This window comes from Gorilla gorilla, chromosome 20 (assembly GCF_029281585.2).
Source record: "Gorilla gorilla gorilla isolate KB3781 chromosome 20, NHGRI_mGorGor1-v2.1_pri, whole genome shotgun sequence".
Classification (NCBI taxonomy): domain Eukaryota; kingdom Metazoa; phylum Chordata; class Mammalia; order Primates; family Hominidae; genus Gorilla; species Gorilla gorilla.
The window spans coordinates 58,935,766-58,959,678 of NC_073244.2; the positions used below are offsets into that span (position 1 = coordinate 58,935,766).

The 23,913-nt window shown below is 56.5% G+C and overlaps 1 protein-coding gene across 3 annotated transcripts; it reads right to left on the reverse strand.

The window, feature by feature from the left end:
* Positions 1 to 1,921: 1,921 nt before the first annotated feature.
* Positions 1,922 to 18,897, reverse strand: MEIS3 (Meis homeobox 3). Of its 3 annotated transcripts, none has more exons than XM_055369847.2 (13): positions 18,368 to 18,897; positions 16,414 to 16,586; positions 16,038 to 16,197; positions 15,886 to 15,936; positions 13,919 to 13,969; positions 13,585 to 13,734; positions 8,329 to 8,440; positions 7,992 to 8,140; positions 6,245 to 6,459; positions 5,972 to 6,030; positions 5,781 to 5,864; positions 5,349 to 5,415; positions 1,922 to 2,351 (listed from the first exon to the last, which is right to left on the reverse strand). In XM_055369847.2, exons 1-12 carry the CDS (start codon positions 18,377 to 18,379, stop codon positions 5,366 to 5,368), a joined length of 1,266 nt encoding a protein of 421 aa, XP_055225822.1. In that variant the 5' UTR covers positions 18,380 to 18,897; the 3' UTR covers positions 1,922 to 2,351; positions 5,349 to 5,365. The 3 variants fall into 3 exon arrangements, with proteins under 3 accessions (XP_055225822.1, XP_055225825.1, XP_055225824.1); XM_055369850.2 differs by having other exon boundaries at positions 6,245 to 6,321; positions 13,585 to 13,683; positions 18,368 to 18,893; XM_055369849.2 differs by having other exon boundaries at positions 6,245 to 6,321; positions 18,368 to 18,893.
* Positions 18,898 to 23,913: the final 5,016 nt, after the last annotated feature.

The following is a 23,913-nucleotide window of genomic DNA, read 5'->3' on the forward strand; positions in this document are numbered from 1 at the left end:
GTGGTATGATCTCAGCTCACTGCAACCTCTACCACCTCCTGGTTTCAAGTGATTCTCCTGCCTCAGCCTGCTGAGTAGCTGGGATTACAGGCATGTGCCACCACACCTGGCTAATTTTTTGTATTTTAGTAGAGACGGGGTTTCGCTATTTTGGCCAGGCTGGTCTTGAACTCCTGACCTCAAGTGATCCGCCCACCTCGGCCTCCCAAAGTGCTGGGATTACAGGCGTGAGCCACCGCGCCCGGCTGAGTGTGGCATATCTCGTGCATCCTTTATGTGTGTCTATGTTTCCGAGTGTGCATGTGCGTATTTGCATGTGTGTCTGTTTGTAGCGATGTGTGTCTCTGTGCAAATCTCTCCATCCAGGCCCACCCCAAAGGGACTCCGGGGGTCCACGAACACATTTTTCACGGGGTCCTTCAAAAACCCACACACGTGCCCCTTGGGCCTTGAGCACAGAGCAGCAGTATACGTGGTTGGGGGTGCCCGAGAGACTCAGAGGTCCAAGGATGGCTCTGGGGAGAGGATGGCAAAGGGGGCGCTTGGATGGCGGAGGGGCTGAGGGGCACTTGGGAGAGGGGACTGGAAGGCAGTGAGCCAAGACGAAGCAGCCCGGGTCTGAAGGAAAGAGCTCACCTGGCCTCTGAAGGAGAAGGGAGGGGGAGGCCCCGAAGATGTGGGTTTCCAGTGGGGAAGGGGACAGAGAGAGACAAGGTCTGAACAAGACAGAGACAGAAAGAATGGCTGGGCGCGGTGGCTCATACCTGTAACCCCAGCACTTTGGGAAGTGGAGGCGGGTGGATCACCTGAGGTCAGGAGTTCGAGACCAGCAGGCCAACATGGTGAAACTCCGTCTCTACTAAAAATACAAAAAGTAGCCGGGCGTGGTAGCGCATGCCTGTAATCCCAGCTACTCAGGGGGCTGAGGCAGGAGAATCGCTTGAACCCAGGAGGTGGAGGTTGCAGTGAGCTGAGATCCCAGCATTGCACTCCAGCCTGGTGTGGGCAAGAAAGTGAGACTCCCTCTCAAAAAAAAAAAAAAAAAAGGTACCAGAGGGAGAGAGACAGAGTCAAACAGGGGAGCGATCCACACTCTGCCTTGGTGGTCTCTCTCTCTGGGGGGTGGAGGGGACAGAGATCTGGAAAACTGAGAACTCCAAGGGACTCACACTGGTTTCTGAGCCTCAGTTTTCCTAGTTACAAAGGACAGCCTCTGCCTGTGATGGGCGCTGACACACGTGGCACAGTTCCCCATGTGTCCCTCGAAATACCTCCACCATCAGCACAGTCATCCTACGAGACAGGCACGGCTGATCTCCCCATTCTCCAGATGTGGAAACCGGGGCCCAGCCAGGTGAAGTGATAACCCGAGGTGCCATAGCTGTTGCGTTCCAGAGGCGAGATTCAAACCCACGTCCGTCCGGAAGCCTTGGAAGTGAGGGTGTGCATGCCTAACCTGCTCATTTCCCATGGGACAGAGGACGTGATTGGACAGCCACAGCTGGTGAAGTGACGCAGGCGTGGCCCTGAGTCTTCATTCTCCCCTGCACACACATCTCTTGCAGGAATTCTGCAGCTCCCTCTAGTTAAGAGGTGGAGTCTTGGCCAGGCCTGGTGGCTCGTTTGTAATCCCAGCACTCTGGGAGGCTCCCAAGTAGCAGAAACTGCAGGCGTGCACCACCATGCCCAAGCAATTTGTTTGCTTGCTTCATAGAGATGGGGTCTCACTATGTTGCCAGGCTGGTCTTGAACTCCTGGCCTTAAGTGATCCACTCGCCTTGGCCTCCCAAAGGGTTGGGATTATAGGCGTGAGCCATCGTGCTTGCAGCCGGCCAATCAGTATTCTTATTCGTGATTTACGAGCTTCAAATTGGTAAGAATTTGAAATCTTGGGATAGACACAAGAACTCCAGTTGGTGGCTCCGTGTTTTTAAGACTTTATCATTAAAAAAAAGAAGAAATTAGAGAAGGGAGGTAGGGGGGACAGGAGGGTGAAGGAATCTCTCCAAAATGTCGGATCCGGGCGACCCTCCTTCCCTGACTGCCCAGCCACCCCGTCCCTTCTCTGTCCTGGCGGCGAGGCCCTTGCCGCCATCTTCTGGGGACCAAGGCCCAGGAGCCCAGCTCGGGTCCCAGGCAGAGGTGAAGGCAGAAGTGGGGCTCAGGGCCTGGAGGCCTTGCCGGTGTCCTTGAGGGCCCTTGGATGGGCACTCAGGCCCCCATGTCCCAGCAGGGCCCTAGGGAGGTAGGCGTTGAGCAGAGGGGCCTTTGGAGGTGGGGTCCTGAAGCTGCAGGACCAGGTGGAAACCAGAGCCAGGTGTGAGGCTGGGGGTCACAGCCGGAGGCTGGGTCTGTGGAGAGGGGAGGAGAGGCCAAGTCAGGAGCGGGCAGGGGGCCTGGCCCCACCCCAGCCCGTCTGTGCAGGCCTCATCAGCCCCAATGTGAGGGGGACACAGAGAGAGTGGCTGGCGGGGAATGGCACAGGGATGTGGGAGGGTCACAGAGAGAAGAGACGCAGTGACGAGAAAGAGGGAGACAGAGAATCAGAGTGGAGGTGAGGGAGGGAGAGACCTACAGACAGAGACAGAGAACAAGGAGAGAGACAGGCAGAGTAGGACAGAGACAGACCTGGAGGGAGTCAGAGAGAACGACATGGGAAGAGAGAGACAAAGTCATGAAGAAATAGACAAAATGGAGAGAGAGAAAGAGAGACAGGAGGCCGGGCGCGGTGACTCATGCCTGTAACCCCAACACTTTGGGAGGCAGAGGCAGGGGGATCGCTTGAGCCCAGGAGTTCGAGACCAGCCTGGGGAACAAAGCGAGACCCCTGTCTCTACAAAAATAAAAATAAAAATTAGCCAGGTATGGTGGCGCACGCCTGCAGTCTCAGCCACTTGGGAGGCTGAGGCCAGAGGATCGCTTAACCCGGGGAGGTCGAGGCTACAGTGAGCCATGATCAGGAGTGGAGAGACAGAAAAGGAGACAGAAAGGAGCAGAGAAAAGAGCCCACTGGGCAGCCAGGCAGTGGGATGAGAAGACCCCTCCATCACTACTGACCCCAAAGGTCCCCTGACACTCACCCCAGACCATCCCTACCCACACTTGGCCATGAAAGAGCTGAGTCGCCCACTGCCCTACCTGGCCTGGATACGCCTGCCCATCTCTCTCCCAGGCTCGGCCTCCAGCACCCGCCTCCACACATAAGCCCTGTGCAGGCCTCCACTCTCATCCCCAGGGCTTTTCCACTGGCCTTGAATTCATTAGCCACCTGTCCGGCCACCTGCCTCAACCCAGTCCAGAGAGAACTTCCTCCTTGTGTGTAGGGGGCTGGGGCTGTCTCACAGCCACGAGATTTCCAAGCTCTCCTGGCCTTGGCACGTGCTATTCCCTCTGCAGATGCTTCTCTCCTGCTTCACTCCTCCCATTCTCCTGGTCTCACCTCCAAAGTCCTCTCCTCCAGGCAGCCCTCCTTGAATCCTCTAGTCTGGGTCAGATGCCCCCTCCTCCAGGAAGCCCTCTCTAAACACCTCCCCCCATCCCAGGTCCAACACCAGCCCCCTGTGAGCTCCTTCAGTTCCTTGGCTTCACCGTGCCAGCCCTGCCCATTCTGGGGCATCACCATCTGGGGATGGGTCTGTCCCCTTCACTAGACTTTGTGCCCCATGAGGGCAGGGCTGAGGCTGTCATGGTCACTGTTGTGTCCCCAACATCACCCAGCACAGGGCTGGGCACAGAGGGGCTCAGGGGATGGATGGACAGATGGATGCTAAACTAAGGAGTTAGGACTTTGTCCAGATGGCACTAGGGAGCCACAAATGGTTTAATCCAGAGAGAGTCAAACTCTGATCTGGGCTTTGGAAACTCCAGGCTGCCTCCCCACCCTGGGCCTTTGCACATGCTGTTCCCTCTGCTTTTGTGAGCAGGGTAGACCTGTGCAAGTGACATCTTCTCTCTGAACCTCAGTCTTCTTATCTATGAAATTAAAATTGTTAATAGTCTCCCCTTTCGGGGTCGTGGTAAGGACTAAATGAGAAGATGCTCTAAAGTGCCGCCATCATACCAGGCCACAGAAGACTCAAGGCCTGGGAAAGTCAAATAATGCCCCCCTTCCACATTACTCCCTACTCTGCCCAGTGGACTCCTATTCATCCTTCAGTGCCCCATCCAGAGGCCACTTCCTCTAGGAAATCTTCCCTGATACCCCAGAGATAGCTGATGACTCCCTCCTATGGGGAAACTATGTTTTATTGTTTGAACTGTTGCACTGGATTGTCACTGGGGTTGCCAACTTCCCCACAAGACCAGAATCTTCTCAAGATCCAGACCCTACCTGAGGCATGTCAGGATGGAGTGAGGGCTCAATTTTTTTTTTTTTTTTTTTTTAGATGGAGTCTCACTTTATTGCCCAGGTTGATCTTGGCTCACTGCAACCTCTGCCTCCTGGGTTCAAGTGATTCTCCTGCCTCAGCCTCCAGAGTAGCTGGGACTATGGGTGCATGCCACCACACCTGGCTAATTTTTGTATTTTTAGTAGAGACAGGGTTTTACCATGTTGGCCAGGCTGGTCTCGAACTTCTGACCTCAGGTGATCCACCTGCCTCGGCCTCCTAAAGTGCTGGGATTACAGGCGTGAGCTACCATGCCTGGCCAAGGGCTCAGTTTATGTTTGGAGATGTATCATAGATGAATGGGTGTATGTAGGTACGTATGGATGGATGGATAGTGGGTGGTGGGTGGGTGGATATATGGATAATGGGATGTGTGGGTGGATGGATGGGTGAGTTGATGGGTAGGTGGGTGGATGCCTGGGTAGGGAGGTGGGTGAATGCACCGATAAATGGGTAGATGTGTGGGTGGTTGGTCAGTGTGGAGGTAGATGGATGAGTGGGTTGGCGAGTGGAGAGATGAATGGAGTGAGTGGGTGAATGTGTGGTCAGATGGGTAATGAGTGGGTAGGTGGGTGGACTAGGTTGGGATGGATGGATTGCGGGTGAATGAGTAATTGAGTAACGGATGGATTGCGGGTGAATGAGTAATTGAGTAACGGATGGATTGCGGGTGAATGAGTAATTGAGTAACGGATGGATAAAGATATGGATGGGTGAGTGAGTGGGTAGATGGATGGATAGATGGAGGAGGAGGATGGATGGATGGATGGATGGATGGATGGATGGATGGATGGATGGACGGACGGATGGATGAATGAAATATCTTCCCATCAAGCCTCAGAAAACCCACAGTACAGGGACCCAGGCTGACCCACTACTCTGGATGTGCCCACTCTTGGAGCCCTGAGGTCTAATGGAGGTTTGAGAATTGCACAATCCCCAGCCCTTAGATCCTCACACCTCTCCTGCATCAGCCTCTATAGATAATGCCATTCTCCTTCCAAGTTCAAACTCATCCCCACTGATCCTGGAAGACAAAAAAAAAGGACGGTAAGTAAGTGGGTCTTTCAGAGACACCCCCAGATGCCTCTAAGTCTCCCCCACCCCTTCCTACACCAGGGGATCCCTCTACCAGGATAGACTGAGTCATAAGAAGGTGCTGGCCCTTTAAGAAAAAATGGAGCCTTCCGAGGTGTTGGGCTTGAAGTCTGGAAGAAGTGAGGTTGTAAGGAAAAGATGGGGGACCAGGAAATCTGCCTTGGCATCACCTGCTTCTCACTAGGCAAGTGACACACTGTATTCCGCTTGAACTGAATCTCAGGTGGGCATCTTTGTTTTACAGGTGGGTCATGGTGCGCAGGGGCGGGGCCTAGCTAAGGGGGCGAGGCTTACCCGGAGGCCGGACGGCCACGTGTGGCTGCGTCTCGGTATAGCCCCCGATGGGCTGGCCCTCCGTGCTGAAGGCTGCACCCTGCCCTGCGAAGGGGGTTCAGAGGTGCAGGCTGAGCCCCAGGAAGCCCGGGACCCGGCTTTGACGCCCTCCTAAGAACCCCAGGCTCTCCGTACCCGCCTTCCCCCTGTACCTGTGCGGTTGGATTGATCGATCATAGGTTGCACGATGCGTCTCCGGGCGTTAATGAACCTGGGAGGCGGTCATGGAAACGGAGGGGAATGAAAAGAGGGAGTGGGAGAGAGGCCAAGACGAACACAGAGCGGGCCGGAGGACAGCGGCGGGGGAGGCAGAGCGGGGCGAGCAGGGGCAGTGGCTCTGCGGGGCTCGGGGCCTCCGTCAGCACCGCGGACAGCGCCCGGGCTCTCGCCCCGGGCCGGCCCGCGGGCCCTCCTGGGCCACTCACCAGTTGTTGACTTGCAGGATGGTGAGCCCCGTGTCCTGCGCCAGCTGTTTCTTCTGCTCCTCCGAGGGGTACGGGTGCTGCGGCCACCAGCAAGAGTCACTCTGCCTGCCTGGCCGGCCGCAGTCTGAACCCCAAGGTCTGGCCCACCGGGGTCCGGGGGATGGGGAGCCCAGGCCCAGGCAGACGTCTGGGAGAACCGGCGCGTCTGAGCGTCTCTGCGTTCCCCATGATGGAGACCAAGGGAGCCTCAGGCTTGGGGCAATTACATGCTTGCCAGCCCCCGCCTGTTCCAGCAATTAGAGGTTAATTGGCCAGCTCTGATTAGAGAGACTGTGTTGGGGGAGGGGGCTCCTGTGGCGTGGGGGAGGGGCTTCACTGGCATCGGGGAGGGAAGCAAAGCCCAGGCCCTCCCTCTCTGAATCTGTCAGAGTCTCTGTGTGGCCCTCTCCCTATCCATTTATTTATTTATTTACTTGAGATGGAGTCTTGCTCTGTCGCCAGGCTGGAATGCAGTGGCGCGATCTCTGCTCACCGCAAACTCCGCCTCCGGGGTTCAAGGGATTCCCCGCCTCAGCCTCCCCAGTAGCTGGGACTACAGGTGCGCGCCACCATGCCCGACTAATTTTTTGTATTTTAGTAGAGATAGGGTTTTACCATGTTGGCCAGGATGGTCTCGATCTCCTGACCTCGTGATCCGCCCGCCTCGGCCTCCCAAAGTGTTGGGATTACAGGCATAAGCCACCACACCCAGCCCTCCCTATCCATTTCTTTCTTTCTCTTTCTCTCTTTTTTTTAAACAGGGTCTCACTCTGTCACTCAGGCTGGAGTGCAGTGGCGCCTTCATGGCTCACTGCAGCCTCAACCTCCCTGGCTCAAGCAATCCTCCGGCCTCAGCCTCCTGAGTAGCTGGGATCACAGGTGTGTGCCACCATGCCTGGCTAATTTTTTGTTTTAGAGATGGGGTCTTGCTATGTTGCCCAGGCTGGTCTCGAACTCCTGGGCTCAAGCGATCCTCCTGCCATGGCCTCCGAAAGTGCTGGGATTACAGGCATGAGCCACTGTGTCTGGCCCTCCATTTCTCTCTTTGTGGCTCTCACATTCTCTCTCTGACTCACTATCTCTGTGTGTGTGTGTTTCTGTCTGTATCTCTCTCTCTCTCTCGGATTCAGTCCGTCCCTGCCTCCGAGTTTCTGTCTGTCTCTGTCCCTCTGTGACTCGGCCTCTCCCTGTCTCCATCTTGCTCTGACTTGGTCCTCCCCGAATCTCTGTGTCTCTCTGTTTCAGCCTCTTCCTGGCTCTATTTTTCTCCTCTGTCCTTGAAGCAGTATGGTGCGGTGGTTAAGGCCAGACTGCCTGCATTTGAATCCACTTCTGGCTGTGTGACCTTAGGCAAGTCTCCTAACCTCTCTGTTCCTCAGTCTCCTCCTCACCTGCTAAATGGAAATAATAGTAGCCCCTCCCTCCGAGGGTACACTGGGTGGATGGTGGGCAGGTGGATGATTGATGCGCGGGTTAACGGACAGTTTGCGGGGAGGACTTAGTGAGTTAAGTGGCCTGAGCGGCACCTGCACTCAGGTGACACTCAGTGCTGCTGGCTCCTGTCACAATTCTCCACCTCTATGAGAGTCTCGAAAAATTTCCCGCCATCTGTCTCCCACTTCTGGGTTTCTCTGGGGTTTCGGTCTCTGTGGTCCACCCTTCTCCCTCTCTCCATGCCCACCCTGCACCCAGGCAGCAGGGCTCTCACCGAGAGGTGCTGGAACAACCAGGCTCGCATGATGTTGGTGGCCACCTTGGGGAAGATCCCCCTCTTCTTGTTTCGCCGTCGCTCCTGGTCCAAGTCCTCATCTTCTCCACCAGAACTGGGAGAGGCCACGCTGGTGTCCAGCCCGTCTCCTGAGGGAAAGCAGGCATGCTGTGTGTGTGGGTAGTGAAGAGTGGAGGACCAGAGGGCCCCAGAACTCTCCCCCAAGACACCACTCCACACCCCAGCCATCTCTGCCCCTCTACAAGTCTTACTTGCGATCTAACTTCAATCCTCTGGTTGACTCCCATGTTTCCCTTCCACCTCCCAAGATTCTCACCTTGGTCACTGGAGTTGTCCCCACTCTGGGAGGCCAGGCCCCCACTGGACGGACCTGGGGTCCCCAAATGTACAGACCCACTATCCTCATGGTCTCGAATCCACATATTATTCTAGAAAACAAGAGTTAGAAGTTAGTGCCAAGGCGGCCAGGCGCAGTGGCTCACGCCTGTAATCCCAGCACTTTGGGAGGCCAAGGCGGGCAGATCACAAGGTCAAGAGATCGAGACCATCATGGCTAACATGGTGAAACCCCCGTCTCTACTAAAAATACAAAAAATTAGCCGGGTGTGGTGGCATGCACCTGTAGTCCTAGCTACTCAGGAGGCTGAAGCAGGAGAATCGCTTGAACCCCGGAGGCAGAGGTTGCAGTGAGCCGAGATTGCGCCACTGCACTCCAGCCTGGGTGACAGAGCAAGACTCCGTGTCAAAAAAAAAAAAAAAAGTTAGTGCCAAGGCTTTGGGCATGGACTCTGGAGCTAGGACTCCTGGATGGGAAGCCAGTCCCTGCCTCCTTCCTGGCTGTGTGATCTTGGGCAGGTCACTTCCCCACTCTGAGCCTCCGTTTCCTTAACTGGAAAATGAAGGACAGGACCAGGCACGGTGGCTCACGCCTGTAATGCCAGCACTTTTGGAGGCTGAGGCAGGCAGATCACCTGAGGTCGGGCATTCGAGACCAGCCTGGCCAACATGGTGAAACCCCATCTCTACTAAGAATACAAAAACTAGGCCGGCTTGGGCACGGTGGCTCACACCTATAATCCCAGCACTTTGGGAGGCCGAGGCAGGCAGATCACCTGAGGTCAGGAGTTGAAGACCAGCCTGGCCAACATGGTGAAACTTTGTCTCTACCAAAAATACAAAAATTAGCTGGGCATGATGGTGGGTTCCTGTAATCCCAGCTACTCAAGAGGCTGAGGCGGGAGAATCGCTTGAAACCGGGAGGGGGAGGTTGCAGTGAGCCAAGATTGTGCCACTGAACTCCAGCCTGGCCGGGGCGACAAAGTGAGACTACGTCTCAAAAAAAAAAAGAAAAAGAAAAAGAAGGGCCGGGCACGATGGCTCATGCCTGTAATCCCATCACTGTGGGAGGCCCAGGCGGGTGGATCACAAGGTCAGGAGATCGAGACCATCCTGGCTAACATGGTGAAACCCCATCTCTACTAAAAATACAAAACATTAGCTGGGCGTGGTGGCGGGCGCCTGTAGTCCCAGCTACTCGGGAGGCTGAGGCAGGAGAATGGGGTGAACCCAGGAGGCAGAACTTGCAGTGAGCCGAGATCACACCAATGCACTCCAGCCTGGGTGACAGAGTGAGACTCCGTCTCAAAAAAAAGAAAAGGAAAATGAAGGACAATAATAGTCCTGACGGTGTGTGGCCAGTATTCAATGATGAGTTTGTCTACACAGGGGCTCAAACAAGATGACCTTACACAGGTCTATGGCATCTTATCTAAAATCCTTGGGGCAAGAAGTGTCTCAGGATTCAGAACATTTCACATTTTTATCTTTATTTTTAGTCAGTGTCTCACTCTGTCGCCCAGGCCAGAGTGTAGTTGCATGATCTAGGCTCAATGCAGCCTCTGCCTCCCGGGTTCAAGCGATTCTCATGCTTCAGTCTCCCGAGTAGCTGGGATTACAGGTGCCTGCCACCACGCCTGGCTAATTTTTGTATTTTTAGTGGAGACGGCGTTTCACCACATTGGCCAGGCTGGTCTCGAACTCCTGGGCTCAAGTGATCCGCCCACTTCTGCCTCCCAAAGTCTTGGATAACAGGCGTGAGCCACTGCGCCAGGCCCATTTCACATTTTTAGGCAATAAATCAGCGCATACACCATGCAGTTCGCAACTATCCTAGGCAGGGTCTGGGGCACAACCTCGTCATCAAACTCATAAACATTTCCATAGCAACACGGATGAGTATTTAACTAAGTGGAATAAATAAAGGCTATAAATAGCCCCTCATTAGTTCAGGTCAGCTTTTGCTGCCAAGTGAGTTTGCACTAAATTTATGGGACAAAATCCAAAACTTTGAAGTTTCAGAGATTCTGGGGTCTCAGAATTGTAGCTAAGGGGGTCTGGGGCTGTATTATCTTTTTCTTTTCTTTTTTTTTTTTTTGAGACGGAGTCTCGCCCCGTCCCCCAGGCTGGAGTGCAATGGCATGATCTCAGCTCACTGAAACCTATACCTCCTGGGTTCAGGCGATTCTCCTGCCTTAGCCTCCCGAGTAGCTGGGATTACAGGTGCGTGCCACCATGCCCGGCTAATTTTTTGTATCTCTAGTAGAGATGGGGTTTCACCATGTTGGCCAGGTTGGTCTCAAACTCCTGACCTTGTGATCCACCCCCCTCAGACTCACAAATCGCTGGGATTACAGGCGTGAGCCACCGTGCCCGGCCTTATCTTTCTTTTTTCTTTTGAAGAGACAGAGTCTTGCTCTGTCACCTAGGCTGGAGTGCAGTGGTGCAATCTTAGCTCTCTGCAGCTTCAAACTCCTGGGCTTAAGCAATCCTCCCGCCTCAGCCTCCCAAGTAGCTGGAACTACAGTTGCGCCTGGCTAATTTTTCTTATTTTTTGTCGAGATGGGATTTCACGGTTTGTCCAGACTGCTCTCGAACTCCTGGGCTCAAGCAATCCTCCTGCCTCGACTTCCCAAAGTGCTGGAATTACAGGCATGAAGCCACTGCAGCCAGCCTCACAGTTTCTTTATGCAAACTCCAACACACTTTGAGGAACTCAACAATCGGGTAGGATTTACCCTCTACCCGGCTCTGTGCCCCAGGAGGTCAGCTCACCCATATGGACTGCAGTAACAGTTGTTTTTCAGTTTAAGGTTGGGTTAAATCTGCCAAGTGGTTTTAGATTAACTGTATTCTTCTACCAAAAATCTTAGCCGCTGTCAAACAATCTGCTCCTCTCTCCAGTTCTGGTGACCACGCCTCCTCCCACCCTTCTTTTTTTTGAGACAGAGTATCACTCTGTCGCCCAGGCTGGAGTGCAGTGGCGAGATCTCGGCTCACTGCAGCTTCCGCCTCCCGGGTTCAAGTGATTCTCCTGCCTCAGCCTCCCAAGTAGATGGGACTACAGGCGCACGACATAACACCCAGCTAATTTGTTGTTGTTTGTTTTTTTGAGACGGAGTCTTGCCCTATCACCCAGGCTGAAGTGCAATAGCACGATCTCGGCTCACTGCAACCTTTGCCTCCCGGGTTCAAGCAATTCTCCTGCCTCAGCCTCCTGAGTAGCTGGGATCATAGGTGCGTGCCACCATGCCTGTCTAATTTTTTGTTTTTTTTTTATGTTTAGTAGAGATGGGGTTTCACCATGTTGGCCTGGCTGGTCTCAAACTCCTGACCTCGTGATCTGCCCACCTCAGCCTCCCAAAGTGCTGGGATTACAGTCGTGAGCCACTGCACCTGGCCTAAGTTTTGTATTTTTAGTAGAGCCGGGTTTTTGCCATGTTGGCCAGGCTGGTCTTGAACTCCTGACCTCAGATGATCTGCTCACCTCGGCCTCCCAAAGTACTGGGATTCCAGGCATGAGCCACTGCGCCCAGCCATCACCAGGCTACATTTTCCTTTCTGTGACTGCAGTTTGAAGGTTTCGTTGTCCTGTTTGTGACACTGTTGTTGCGATTCCTGTGCGAGTGGGTATAAGGCTCCAGGACTTGGCCGGCTGCAGTGGCTCACGCCTGTAATCCCAGCACTTTGGGAGGCCAAGGCAGGAGGATCACTTGAAGTCAGGAGTTCGAGGCCAGCCTGGCCAACATGGTGAAACCCTGTCTCTACTGAACAAAAATTAGCCGGGTGTGGTGGTGGGCACCTGTAGTCCCAGCTACTCGGGAGGCTGAGGCAGGGGAATAGCTTGAACCCAGGAGGCAGAGCTTGCAGTGAGCCGAGATCGTGCCACTGCACTCCATTCCGGTCTGGGTGACAAAACAAGACTCCGTCTCAAAAAAAAAAAAAAAAAGTCTCCGGGACTGTGTCTGGGTGGGTCTGGCTGTGGCGTGGTCGTCATAGGAGTGCATCTGAGGTGGTGTGGAGTGGGTGTGCGTGTGCTGTGAAGATGTCATTGCCAGGTGTGTTGACAGTAGGATTGCCTGAGTGTGGCTCTCATGCGACTTCTCAAGGCTTTGCCCCTGTAGTCTGTATGGAGCTGTGGCAAGTCGGGATGCACACGGCTGTGCTGTGTGTGTTTGCCATCTGGTGTCCTAAGTGGATAAAACTGTAGTGAGGCTGCGTCTGAGATGGTGCCACCTGATTGAGTTGCTTTGCTGGGTTTGATTCTTTTTTTTTTTTTTGAGATGGAGTCTTGCTCTGTCGCCCAGGCTGGAGTGCAGTGGTGCGATCCTGGCTGACTGCAAGCTCCACCTCCCGGGTTCATGCCATTCTCCTGCCTCAGCCTCCTGAGTAGCTGGGACTACAGGCACCCGCCACCACGCCCAGCTAAATTTTTTTTTTTTGTATTTTTAGTAGAGACAGGGTTTCACCATGTTAGCCAGGATGGTCTCGATCTCCTGACCTCGTGATCCACCCACCTCGGCCTCCCAAAGTGCTGGGATTACAGGTGAGAGCCACTGCACCCGGCCTGGGTTTGATTCTTTGTGGCCGCATCTGAGCCTGTGAGTCTATTTCCATGTCTGCGTGGATGAGTCTGGGGCCATGTGGCTGTGAGTGCTGTGTGCGTGTGATCTCGGCTGCAGCCCGACTGTGATGTGGCCAGGGTCACGTGTGTGCAAGAGGGCACCATGGTCGGTCCGGGCCCAAGTGTGGTTATATCTGAGTTTGCCGGGCAGTACCTGGGGCTGTTTGGCTCTATGTCCATCTGCGTGGCTGGAGCGGGTGTGTGTATGCAGTGGACGCATACTCAATTGAGAACGGCGTGCGGAACCCGGCTGTGTGTTCTATGCTGCTGTCGTATGGCTGGGCTGGAGGGCGTGTGTGAGTACACAGTGGATGCTACTGTCTGGCTGTGAGCAGAAATGGCTGTTGCTGAGTTGGTGTGGCTGTATGTGGACCTGAGTCTGTGGGTGGCATCTGCAGCCACTGGTGTACGTGTGTGTGTGCACTGTCGCCCAGCCGCATCCGAGTCTGCGTAGCTGTTGTGTAGTGGGTGTGTGGCTGTGTGCATATGCGTGCCCTGTGATCAGGCTGACTGTGGCTTCGTCCGAGGCTGTGTAGTGCACATGCGCCCTCATGCAGTGTCCAGGCACAGCTGTGGCTGCAGGACGATGCCTGGTGCCCGTCCCGGGCCCACCTGGTCTGGGAGGCTGGGGCAGGAGGCTGGGTAGTCCTCGAAGTCCTCCCTGCAGCCGCCGTCCCGATCCTCGATGACCAGGTCGATGGGCATCTTTCCCTTGAGGCAGGTGATGTAGCGGTGACAGAAGTTGTCGCACAGGTCGTGGACCTGGGGGGGCACCGGGGTACTGGGGGGGGCCACCCGGGGGGGCAGGGCTGGGGTGCTCAGGGACGGGGGCGGCATTCTGCTTCAACTCCGGTGGGGAGAGAGCTGGAAGGTGGGGGGCAGAGGTGACGAGAGGGGGTGGGATGACAGGGGCAAGTGAGGGTGTGGGGAGGTGAGACGCGCTCACCTTCTCCAGCTCCAGCAGGTGGAACCGCAGCACTTGGATGGCCTGGATCATCTGAAAACGCAGGCGGGAGGTGGGGGGAGACAGAGGGAATTGGGGGAGGGAGCAGGGAGGAAGAAGGAAGAGGAAGAGAAGGAGGAAGAGGAGACACAGAGAAACAGAAAGAGTGAGACAAAATGACAGGGACAGGGAGATGCAGCAAAGAGAGACAAAGACACCAGGTGCAAGGGGGAAAGCGAGAACAGAGATGCAGCCCAGAATTAAGGAAAGAGCGGATGTTAGATTGAGAGAAGCAAGAGACGAAAAAGGGCCCATCACAAGGGGGGAGAGCTAAGGTGAGCCGTGCTGACTGGCATTCCCACCCTCCGCCTGTTGGCCCCCAGCTCCAGGCCCCACCCGTCTGCAAGCTACATTTCCCAGAACACTTGCCAAAGGGTTTGGCCAATAGGAAGCCCTGGCAGGAGCTTGGGGAGCAAAGGATGGGAGAAGCTGGGTATTTCTCCCTCCTTTCTTCTCTCTCTCTCTCTCTTTTTTTTTTTTTTTTTGATATGGAGTCTTGCTCTGTTGCCCAGGCTGGAATGCAGTGGTGTGATCTTGGCTCACTGCAACCTCTGCCTCCCAGGTTCAAGCGATTCTCCTGCCTCAGCCTCCTGAGTAGCTGGGACTACAGGCGTGCACCACTGTGCCCAGCTAATTTTTGTATTTTTAGTAGAGACAAGGTTTCATCATTTGGCCAGGCTGGTCTCGAACTCCTGACCTCAGGTGATCCGCTTGCCTCAGCCTCCCAAAGTGCTGGGATTACAGGCGTGAGCCACCATGCCTGGCCTCTTCTCTCTCTCTCTCTCTCTCTCTCTCCCCCCACTTTCCTCCCTCCCTTCCTCTCTCTCTCTCTTTCTTTTTTTTTTTTTCTTTAAGAGATGGAGTCTCGCCTTGTTGCCCAGGCTGGAGTGCAGTGGCAGGATCTCAGCTCACTGCAACCTCTGCCTTTCAGGTTCAAGCAATTCTACCTCAGCCTCCCGAGTAGCTGGGACTACAGGCGAGTGCCACCACGCCCAGCTAATTTTTGTATTTTTAGTAGAGAAGTGGTTTCACCAGGTTGGCCAGGCTGGTCTCGAACTCCTGACCTTGTGATCCGCCTGCCTCAGCCTCCCAAAGTGCTGGGATTACAAGCATGAGCCACCGCACCCGGCCCTCTTTTTCTTTCTTTCTTTCTCTTTCTCTAGCTATCTATGAGAGACAGGGTCTTGCCCTGTTGCCCAGGCTGGTATGCAGTGGAGCTGATCAAGGGTCACTGCAGCCTCGACCTCTTGGGGCTCAAGCGATCCTCCCGCCTCAGCCTCCAAAGTAGCTGAGACCACAGGTGCATGCCACCACACCCCGCTAATTAAATGTTTTTGTAGAGGTGGGGTCTCGCTACGTTGCCCAGGCTGGTCTCGATCCCTGGCCTCAAGCTATCTCCTGGCCTTGGCCTCCCAAAGTGCTGGCATTACAGGCGTGAGCTGCCGCACCCAGCCTCCTCTCCTTGGGCAGCAGTCCCTGCGCTCACTTTGGCATAGGTGCTGATCTTGTGACGGATGGAACATCAGACACTTTTTGAGCCCTATTCTGTGCCAGGTGCTGTTCCACGCACTTGAACCGCATTCACTCATTCAATGCCCACAGCAGCCCTCCAAGACAGAAATTACTACCAGCCACACTTCACAGACGGGACACCAAGGCACGGAGATGCAGAGTGACTTGCCCTGGGTCACAGAGCTGGTGAGTGGCAGAGCTGGGATTTGAACTCGGGCCATGGGTCCCGTTCTCAGACTCTAGGCTGTACCACATGGCACGTGGGCAACAATCATGACGGTTTGGGAACATGGACCAGGTGGCCTTCTCTCCGCACCCCCCCTACCAACCCCAGGGATGGGGTGTCAGGGAAGGAGACCCATTGGAGGAGGGGGTGTGGGGGAGGGCTCGGGTCTCACCAGATTGTCCAGTTCTGGGTTGGAGGAGAAGAGGGGCCTCTCAGAGCGAACCTGGGAGGGAAGAGAGAGGCCGGCAGGGGGATGTCCCGCCTTCCACCCACCCCTCCTCGCTGGCTCTCTGATTCGGTGTGTGGTGGGTGGGAGGTGCCCACCTGCTTGGCAAAGGCAGCGATGTCCTCATTGAAGGAATCAGAGGAGCAGACGTCACCTCCAGGGGGTGTCCCCAGCCCAGCTCCGGCCCCGTCACGGGGAGAGCATGTAGCCAGTTCACATTTCTCAAAGACCAGGGCCAAGAGGGGGAAGAGCGGGTGTCTGGGGAGGCAGGAAAGGAGAGAGGTTGAGGGAGAGGCTGGGGGGTGGATGGAGGGGCTGCCAAGATGCAGAACAGCTGGGAAGGGGACAAGAGACCCAGAGAGGAAAGGAGACAGAGACTCGTACACAGAGAGAGACAGAAGCAGAACCAGGGAGCAAAGAAGCAGAAAGACAGAGAGAGAGAGAGACAGGAGCCTGACACCCGGCCCCACTCACCCATAGATCTCATCCTTCTCCCTCTTCAGGCCGTCGCTGTCCAAGCCTGGGGGCAGGGGCTGGGGAGGCCGGTGCGGGCCATAGGGCCCTGGTACCGCGGGCACTGCCTCTGGGAAGCCAGCCAGGGCTGCGGGGCCATCCACGATGCCTGGGTAGTGCGGCAGCTCATCATACTGGGGGAAGGTGAGAAGAGAAGGGCGGAGCCCCAGGGAGGGTCAGCACCCCGAGACTCGGCTGAGGAGCTTCTCTATCCTGGAACCCAGGAGATGCCCTTCTGTGTCCCAGAAACCTGCCTGTGGTCCCCAGGTGTCTGAGCCCCCACGCTTTAAGCCCTCCAGGTCCCCTGGAGCTGCCTCGGTGGGGAGTGAGGACCCCGTCCAGGCAGAGATTCCTGACATGAGGGCAGGAGGACCCAGAGGGAGAGACGGCAGGGTCTGGCTGGGAGGGAAAAGAGATGGAGAAAGTGGCGTGAGAAGACGGAGACAGAAACAGAGAGAGAGACAGACAGAGAGGGAGATCCATGGACACCCCCTGTAGGAACTGCGCATTGTTGTACACAAAGTACACATACGAAGCCTCCCTGTCTTCTATTTCATTTCACAGTTGGCAGATAAGCACATCAGAGTAGGTCTCAACAACATGTCACACTCCACTCGCCACGTGAATCTACCACACATGTAGACACAGCCATACACACCAACCCACGTGCACACTCATGTGTCAGTCACACCCAAATCCCCCCCACACGCACACATGCACACACACATGCACACAGCCCAACACCAGGCACAAGAATGAATGCATGATTGAGACATTTGGCACATGGATGAATGAATGAATGAGGCATTTAGCACAGGGCCTGGCTCATGCTGTGAGCACTTGTTGCCGGAGAGGGTCACTCCGCGCCACCATACAGACACAATTGCGCACCCAAGAGAAACACCATTACGGGGTAGGACGACCGCATCCTGTCGTCACAGAACCATGCACCTGGGAAGCCAGGGGCACCTTCCTCTCATCAGGTCAAATCCCTTCCTCAGTGATGAAGACACGGAGGCTCAAAGAGGCAGCAGGACTCGCACGGGAAGAGGCTAGAACGTTCCTGCCTCCGACCCTCGCCTGGCTGGGCACCCTGGTTCTGCGTGTCCCACTCTTTCCCTCTCCCTCTTCTCCTAACTTCTCCTGTGCCCTGAAGTTGAATCCAACTGCTCCCCGCTGCTCAAGGCACTCTCACCAAAAGCGGTCCTCACAGCCTACCCGGAACCCCCAAAGCGGGCGCGCGCCTCCTCCCCTGTCTTCTATCCTCGTTCCCATCCCCAGGGAGACAGGCTCCGTGGGGCCAGCAGCCTGGTGAGACCACCTCTCCCACCCCTGTCCCACTCCTAGCCCTGGAGAGGCAGGGGCGGCTTGGAACAAAAGTAGAGCGAAGGGAAGGACGGAGGAGAGCAGAAAAAAAGGGGGACGGTGAGGTGCGGGCGGCTGAGATGGAGGAGGAAGCCCAGGAACAGAGAGGAGAGAGACTGCGGGGCGGGGAGAGCAGAGAGAGGGGGATAGAGAGGCAGAAAGAGGGGGGAGACCCAGGCGGAGAGAGGGGGATAGAGAGGCAGAAAGAGGGGGGAGACCAGGGACAGAGAGAGGGGGACAGAGAGGCAGAAAGGAGGAGGAGAGTGGGGCAGACAGAGGGGGACAGAGAGGCAGGGAGAGACTCGGGGCAGGGAGAAGAAGCTAAACGATGGGGAAGAGGCGAGGCCGAGGGCCAGGAAGAGGAGACACTGGGGGGCAGAGAGGGGGCACACAGGGACTGGGAGACCCAGGGGCGGAGGGAGGGGCAGAGAGAGAGCGAGGTGGTGGAGAGGACGGATGGGCTAATGGGGGCCAGCGCCGGAGAGGGGGGGATGCAGGGACAGGGGGTGCGGAAGCGGCCGGGACGCGGGGTCCCCGCCCTGAGACCTACCCTCCGGGCCATGGGCTGAGGCCGGCGGCAGCTCCTGGGTCCCTCCAGAGCCTGGCCGCGGGGAAGGGCGCAGCCCGGGGCCGCAGCCCCTGACGGCCCGCGGTGTCGACGCCAGGGGGTGGGCAGGAGGCCGGGCGCGCGCCCCCCCACCCCCGCCGCCGTCAGCGGCAGGCGCCGGGCCGGGTGGGGACTCCGCGCATGGACCCCGGCCCCCGCCCCCAGCGGGGGTCACGGCCAGGAGCGCATCGCCGCCGGGGCGGGGGCAGCAGGCGCAGGCGGGGCGCCCGAGGCCCCCTCCTCTGGGCCCCCCCCCCGTCCCTTCCCCGGCTCTGGAGGGAATCGAACCGTCCCGAGACGCACACACCGGGGACCGCAGGGGGCGGGGGGCGGGGGGCGGCCCCGGGGGACGGAGGGTCCGGCGGCGGCTCAGGGGTGCTGGCAGCTGCGCTCCCCGTTCCCGGTCTCTCCCTCTCTGTGGTCACATCCGGAAGTTCCACGGTGGAGATGCTTAACCCACTGTCCGCCGAAGCGAGCGGACGGGCGGGGCGGGGCGGGGCGGGGCTGGAGCTGCGGGTCCCCTCCCTCCCCTCCCCTCCCCTCCCCTCCCCTCCCCATCCGCGCCCCGCCCCGCCCCGCCCGGGCCCGCGACCTCTCCCGGCGGCTTTTGTATCCGAGTCTCCCTGAGACTCGTCCTCCTCGGCCCCCGCCCCTCCCGCCGCGCTCGCTCCGGGTCGCTCTCCCCCACCCCGCTCGGGGTCTCCCTCTCCCCCTGCCGGCAGCCACCCGCCTCTGTCTGTCTCTCTCACCCCCTCCTCTCTCTCCTCTTCTCTCTCTCTCTCTCTCCCCCCACCCTGTCTCTTTTCTTTCTCATTTTCTCTGTTTTTTCTGTTTCTTCTCCCACCTCTTCCCGCCTCTCTCTCCCTGTTTCTCTGTCTCTCCCTCAACCCCCAACCTCTCTCCGTTTTTCTCTCTCCCCGCTTACCTCTCTCTCCTGTCTCTCCCCCACCTCTCTCTCTCCCTCTGTTTCTCTCTCTCCTCTCTCTCTCCCCTCCACCTCCCATTTTCTGTTTCTCTCCCCCTCACCTCTCTCCCTCTGTCTCTCTCCTCCCTCTCACCTCTTTGTTTTTCTCTCTCTTTTTTTCTGTTTCTCCCTCCTCCCACTTCTACCCCCCTCTCCCCGTCTGTTTCTGTGGCTCTCCCTCTCCTCCATCTCTCTCCGTTTCTCTCTCTTCCCCCTTACCTCTCTCTCTCCCCCATCTCTCTCTCCCTCTGTTTCTCTCCCCCCCTAACTCCCACTCGCTCTGTTTCTCTCCCCCTCACCTCTCTGTCTCTCCCCCCCCACCTCTCTCTCTGTCTCTCTCCCCCCTCACCTCTCTCTCTCTGTTTCTCTCCCCCTCACCTCTCTCTCTCTGTCTCTCTCCCCCCTCACCTCTCTGTCTCTCCCCCTCACCTCTCTCTCTGTCTCTCTCCCCCTCACCTCTCTCTCTGTCTCTCTCCCCCTCACCTCTCTCTCTGTCTCTCTCCCCCTCACCTCTCTGTCTCTCTCCCCCCTCACCTCTCTCTCTGTCTCTCCCCCCCCACCTCTCTCTCTGTTTCTCTCCCCCTCACCTCTCTCTCTCTGTCTCTCTCCCCCCTCACCTCTCTCTCTCTGTCTCTCTCCCCCTCACCTCTCTCTCTCTGTCTCTCTCCCCCCTCACTTCTCTCTCTCTCTTTCCTCACCTCTCTCCTATGGGACAGGATCAGAGGAGAGGACAAGAGGCCGGAAGGAAGCCAGAGCTTAGATTTTAGCTTCTCTTCTTGCCCTCACCCCTTTCCCTCCCTCCTCTGGGAGACAGGGGCCCTTGTGCCTGCGCCTATGTGTGTGTGTGCTTGTGTCGGGTGTGTATGGTGTGTGCTTGCATGTGTGTGTGCATTGTGTGTGGTGTGTATGTGCCTTGTGTGGTGTGTTTTGTGTGTGTGGTGTATTTTGTATGTGTGGTGTGTGTGTGGTGTCTTCTGTGTGGTGTGTGATGTGCATCTGTGGTGTGCATGTGTGGTGTGTGTGTATCTGGTGTGTGTCGCGTATATGTTGTGTGTGCACGTGTGTGTGTGCGCGTGGTGTCAGTGTTTGTGTGTGTCGTGTGTTTTGTATGTGTGGTGTACTTGTTTTGTGTGTGTGGTGTGTGCATGTGGGGTGTGTGTTTGGTGTATGTTTTGTGTGGTGTGTAGTGTGTACATGTGTGGTGTGTGTTTTGTGTGGTGTGTGTGTGTTTTGTGTGTGTGTGGTGACTGTGTGCGTACCTGTGTTGTGTGTGTGTACCTGTGTGTACGCATACCTGTGTGGTGTGCGATGTGTGTTTTTTGTGTGTGGTGTGTATTTTGTGTGTGTGGTGTGTGTTTTGCATGTGTTTGTGGTATGGTGTGTGTGGCATGTGTGTGTGTGCGTGTAACTGTGTGGTATGTGTGGTGTGTTTGTGTGTGGTGTGTGTTTGTGTGTGTGGTGTTTTGTGTGTGGTGTGTAGTGTTTTTTTGTGTGTGTCATGTGTGGTGTATGTGGCATGTGTGTGTGGCATATGTGTGCGTACCTGTGTGGGGTGTGTGTGGTATGTGATGTGTGTGTTACTGTGTGGTGTGTTTTGTGTGCGTGGTGTGCGTGTGTGGTGTATGTGTGGTGTGTGTGTACCTGTGTGGTGTGTGTGATGTGTTTTGTGCATGTGGTGTGTGTGTGTGTACCTGGTGTGTGTTGTATGTGGTGTGTTTTTTGTGTATGGTGTGTGTGTGGGGTGTGGTGTGTGTTTTGTGTGTGTGGTGTGTGTGTGGTGTGTGCGTACCTGTGTGGTGTGCGTGTGGTGTATGGTGTGTGTGTTTTGTGTGTGTGGTGTGTGTGTGTACCTGTGTGGTGTGTGGTGTGTGTGTTTTGTTTGTGTGGTGTGTAGGAGTTACTGCGCGTGTTGTTTCTGTCTCTGGATGTGGTGGGTACTGGAGGCCCCTCTGCCGTCTTGGGCCCCTGTCTTGAGCCTGTGGCCCCCTCAGCTGCTCACAAGGAGTCCGTGGGACCTGCGGTCTGTGGGGTAAACCCTGGGCCCCCACACAAGGTGTTGGAGGGCAGGTCCGCGGCTTTCATCGGATTCCTAAGGCGAACTTTCAACCTGGCGTTCTGAGATCAAGAAAAAGGTTCATGCAGCAGCAACTTCTTGAGCAGCTACTATGTGCCAGGTGGTGTTCTGGGGACTAGCAGGGAACAAAAGGCAAACTTCTTGGTCTTATGGCTCTCACTTTTCCCTGGGGATGGAGTAGGGAAGGGAGGGTAGTCGAGTAAATGGATGCATAAATATTAACTAGTGCCTGGAGATGGCCCATGCTCCGAAACAAAGCTGTGTAAGAACGGTGGGGGGAGGGCGGCTTCTGTAGACTGGACGGGGACAGCCCTCAGAGGAGGCGACATCTGAGCCGTGCACACACCAGGGAAGAGCATTCCAGGCAGGGGGAATCGCAGGTGCAAAGACTGGAAAGGTCGGGGGAGCAGAAGGTGCTTGGTGTGTCCAGAAAACATCTAAGAGGCTATCGAGGGAGGGGGCGAGGGGTCTGGGGGAGACCGTTGGATTCATTCTCCCCATGGCATCTTTTACATTGGGGTCTTTCATCCCTGGTGTCTTCAGCTTCCCGCGGGGGTGTACAGGTGGCTGTCAGGACACCTGTGAACCCAGGGGAAAGTTCCCTGGGAAATTGTGGACTGGATGCTTCTGTTTTTCCCCCAGGGAAGTGGCCCATAGCTTTTATCCCATTCCCACAGAGGGATACTTGACCCCCACAAAATCCTGAAACGTCACCCCAGAGGAATAGTGCCAAAGAAAAATGGGACAGAGATCCAGAGACAAGGGGACAGGGATGCGGGGAGGGGAGGACAAGGACCCTGGTGGGGGTGGGGGTACAGAGATGTAGAGACAGAGGGGGACAGATCCAGAGAGAGAAGGGGACAGACCTAGAGAGAGGGGTCAGACCCAGAGACAGAGGGAAATAGAGACCCCGGGAGAGGGCTGGAGGCAGCTCTAAGGACGTAGTTCAGAACTTTCATCAACAGCGCTACCTTTGCTGCCACCTGCTTCTCCGCCCTCCTGTCTTGTGGAAATTAAACAGAACCACCAAGGAGCGGGATAGGGGATGAGCCAGAGTGAGCCTGCAGAGCTACAGCACGAGGGATAGGGGTTAGGGCAGCAGCAGCACTTCCGGTGGGAGTCGGGGAGGGGCAGGCTGTGGAGGGAGGAGAGGAAGAGACCGCGGCCCTGGTGCCCCCAGGCCCCTCCTCTCCTACCCAGGGCTGGGGTTCCTGCTCCGGGTTTCTCAGTCTCTCTCTCTCCCAGTCTCTGTCTCCTTTCTCTCTCCGCTTCTCCCGTCCTTCCTCTCCTCTGGCTCTCTGTTCTCCGAGCCCCCGGACACACCACGGACCCCCTCCCTGGCCATCTCCAGGGGTCACGTGGGAATCTGGAGTCTGGTCCCACCGTAGGCTCTCCCCTCTCTGAGGCTCGATTCCCCCTCTGCAGGATGGGCAGTGCGCTGGGGGCGGCGGGGGTGGGCTGTGGATAATGGAGAAACAGTTAAGCTAGAGGGTGCCAGGACGCAGGGTCTTGGCCGAGTCTGGGGGTCCCCATGCCGGCGGGCTCTGCCCCCGTGGCTGTCCTGCGGTGAGGCTGGCCGTTTAAGGCAGTCCGAGGGGAAGGGTCTGGAGGCCTTGCCTTTCCTCAAGGCCGGCGCACCCCAGATAGGGGTTTTGGAGCAGAAAATTAATTTAAATCACTTTTTAATTAAAGACACAAAGCCCTTTGGTCTGCTCCACCCCCACCTCACCCTCAGCCAAGACTTGGGGTGAGGGATGCAAGGGTTAGGAGTCTCTGGCTCTATTTGCTTTTTTTGGGGGTGGTGCATGCTAAGGTCCCCTTAGCCCAGGCTGATTCTGAAACCTAGAGGAGCAAGTGCGGCCTCATCTGACGGCCAATGGTGGGGGGCGTGGACAGAGCAGGAAGGGAGGGAAGGGGCACCTGGGATGGGGATGGGGCCTAACTGGAGTGGGGAGGGAGGTAACTCCAGTGACGGTGTGATTCAGAGAGAGAGAGAGACAGAGACAGACAGGGGTGGGAGGAGAGAGAGAGAGAGGTGCAGACAGAGTGAGACAGACAGGAGGGGGAGGGAGTGGGGGACAGGAGCTCCGATAGAGACCCCGGAGTCGTCCCTGCCACCCCCAAAACAAGAGCAGGGGGCTTGGACTCTGAAGCATAAATCTTTCTAATTAAAGAAAGAGACGAGATGTTGGGAAGGGAGAAATAAGTGTGTGGGAGAGAAATTGATTGGGGGAGGATGGAGGATGCCGGCGGGGGACGGAGGGAGCAGGGGGGAGGCTCCGGCTTTCTGAGGCTCTTCCTCCAGTCTTTCCCTCTGTCCGTCCATCCGTCTGTCTGTCCGTCTCTGTCTCTCGCTCTCTCTCTCTCTCTCTCTCACACACACACACACATACACACACACACACACTCTCTCTCTCTCTCTCTTCCTGGCTGTCTCCCTTAAATAGTCCT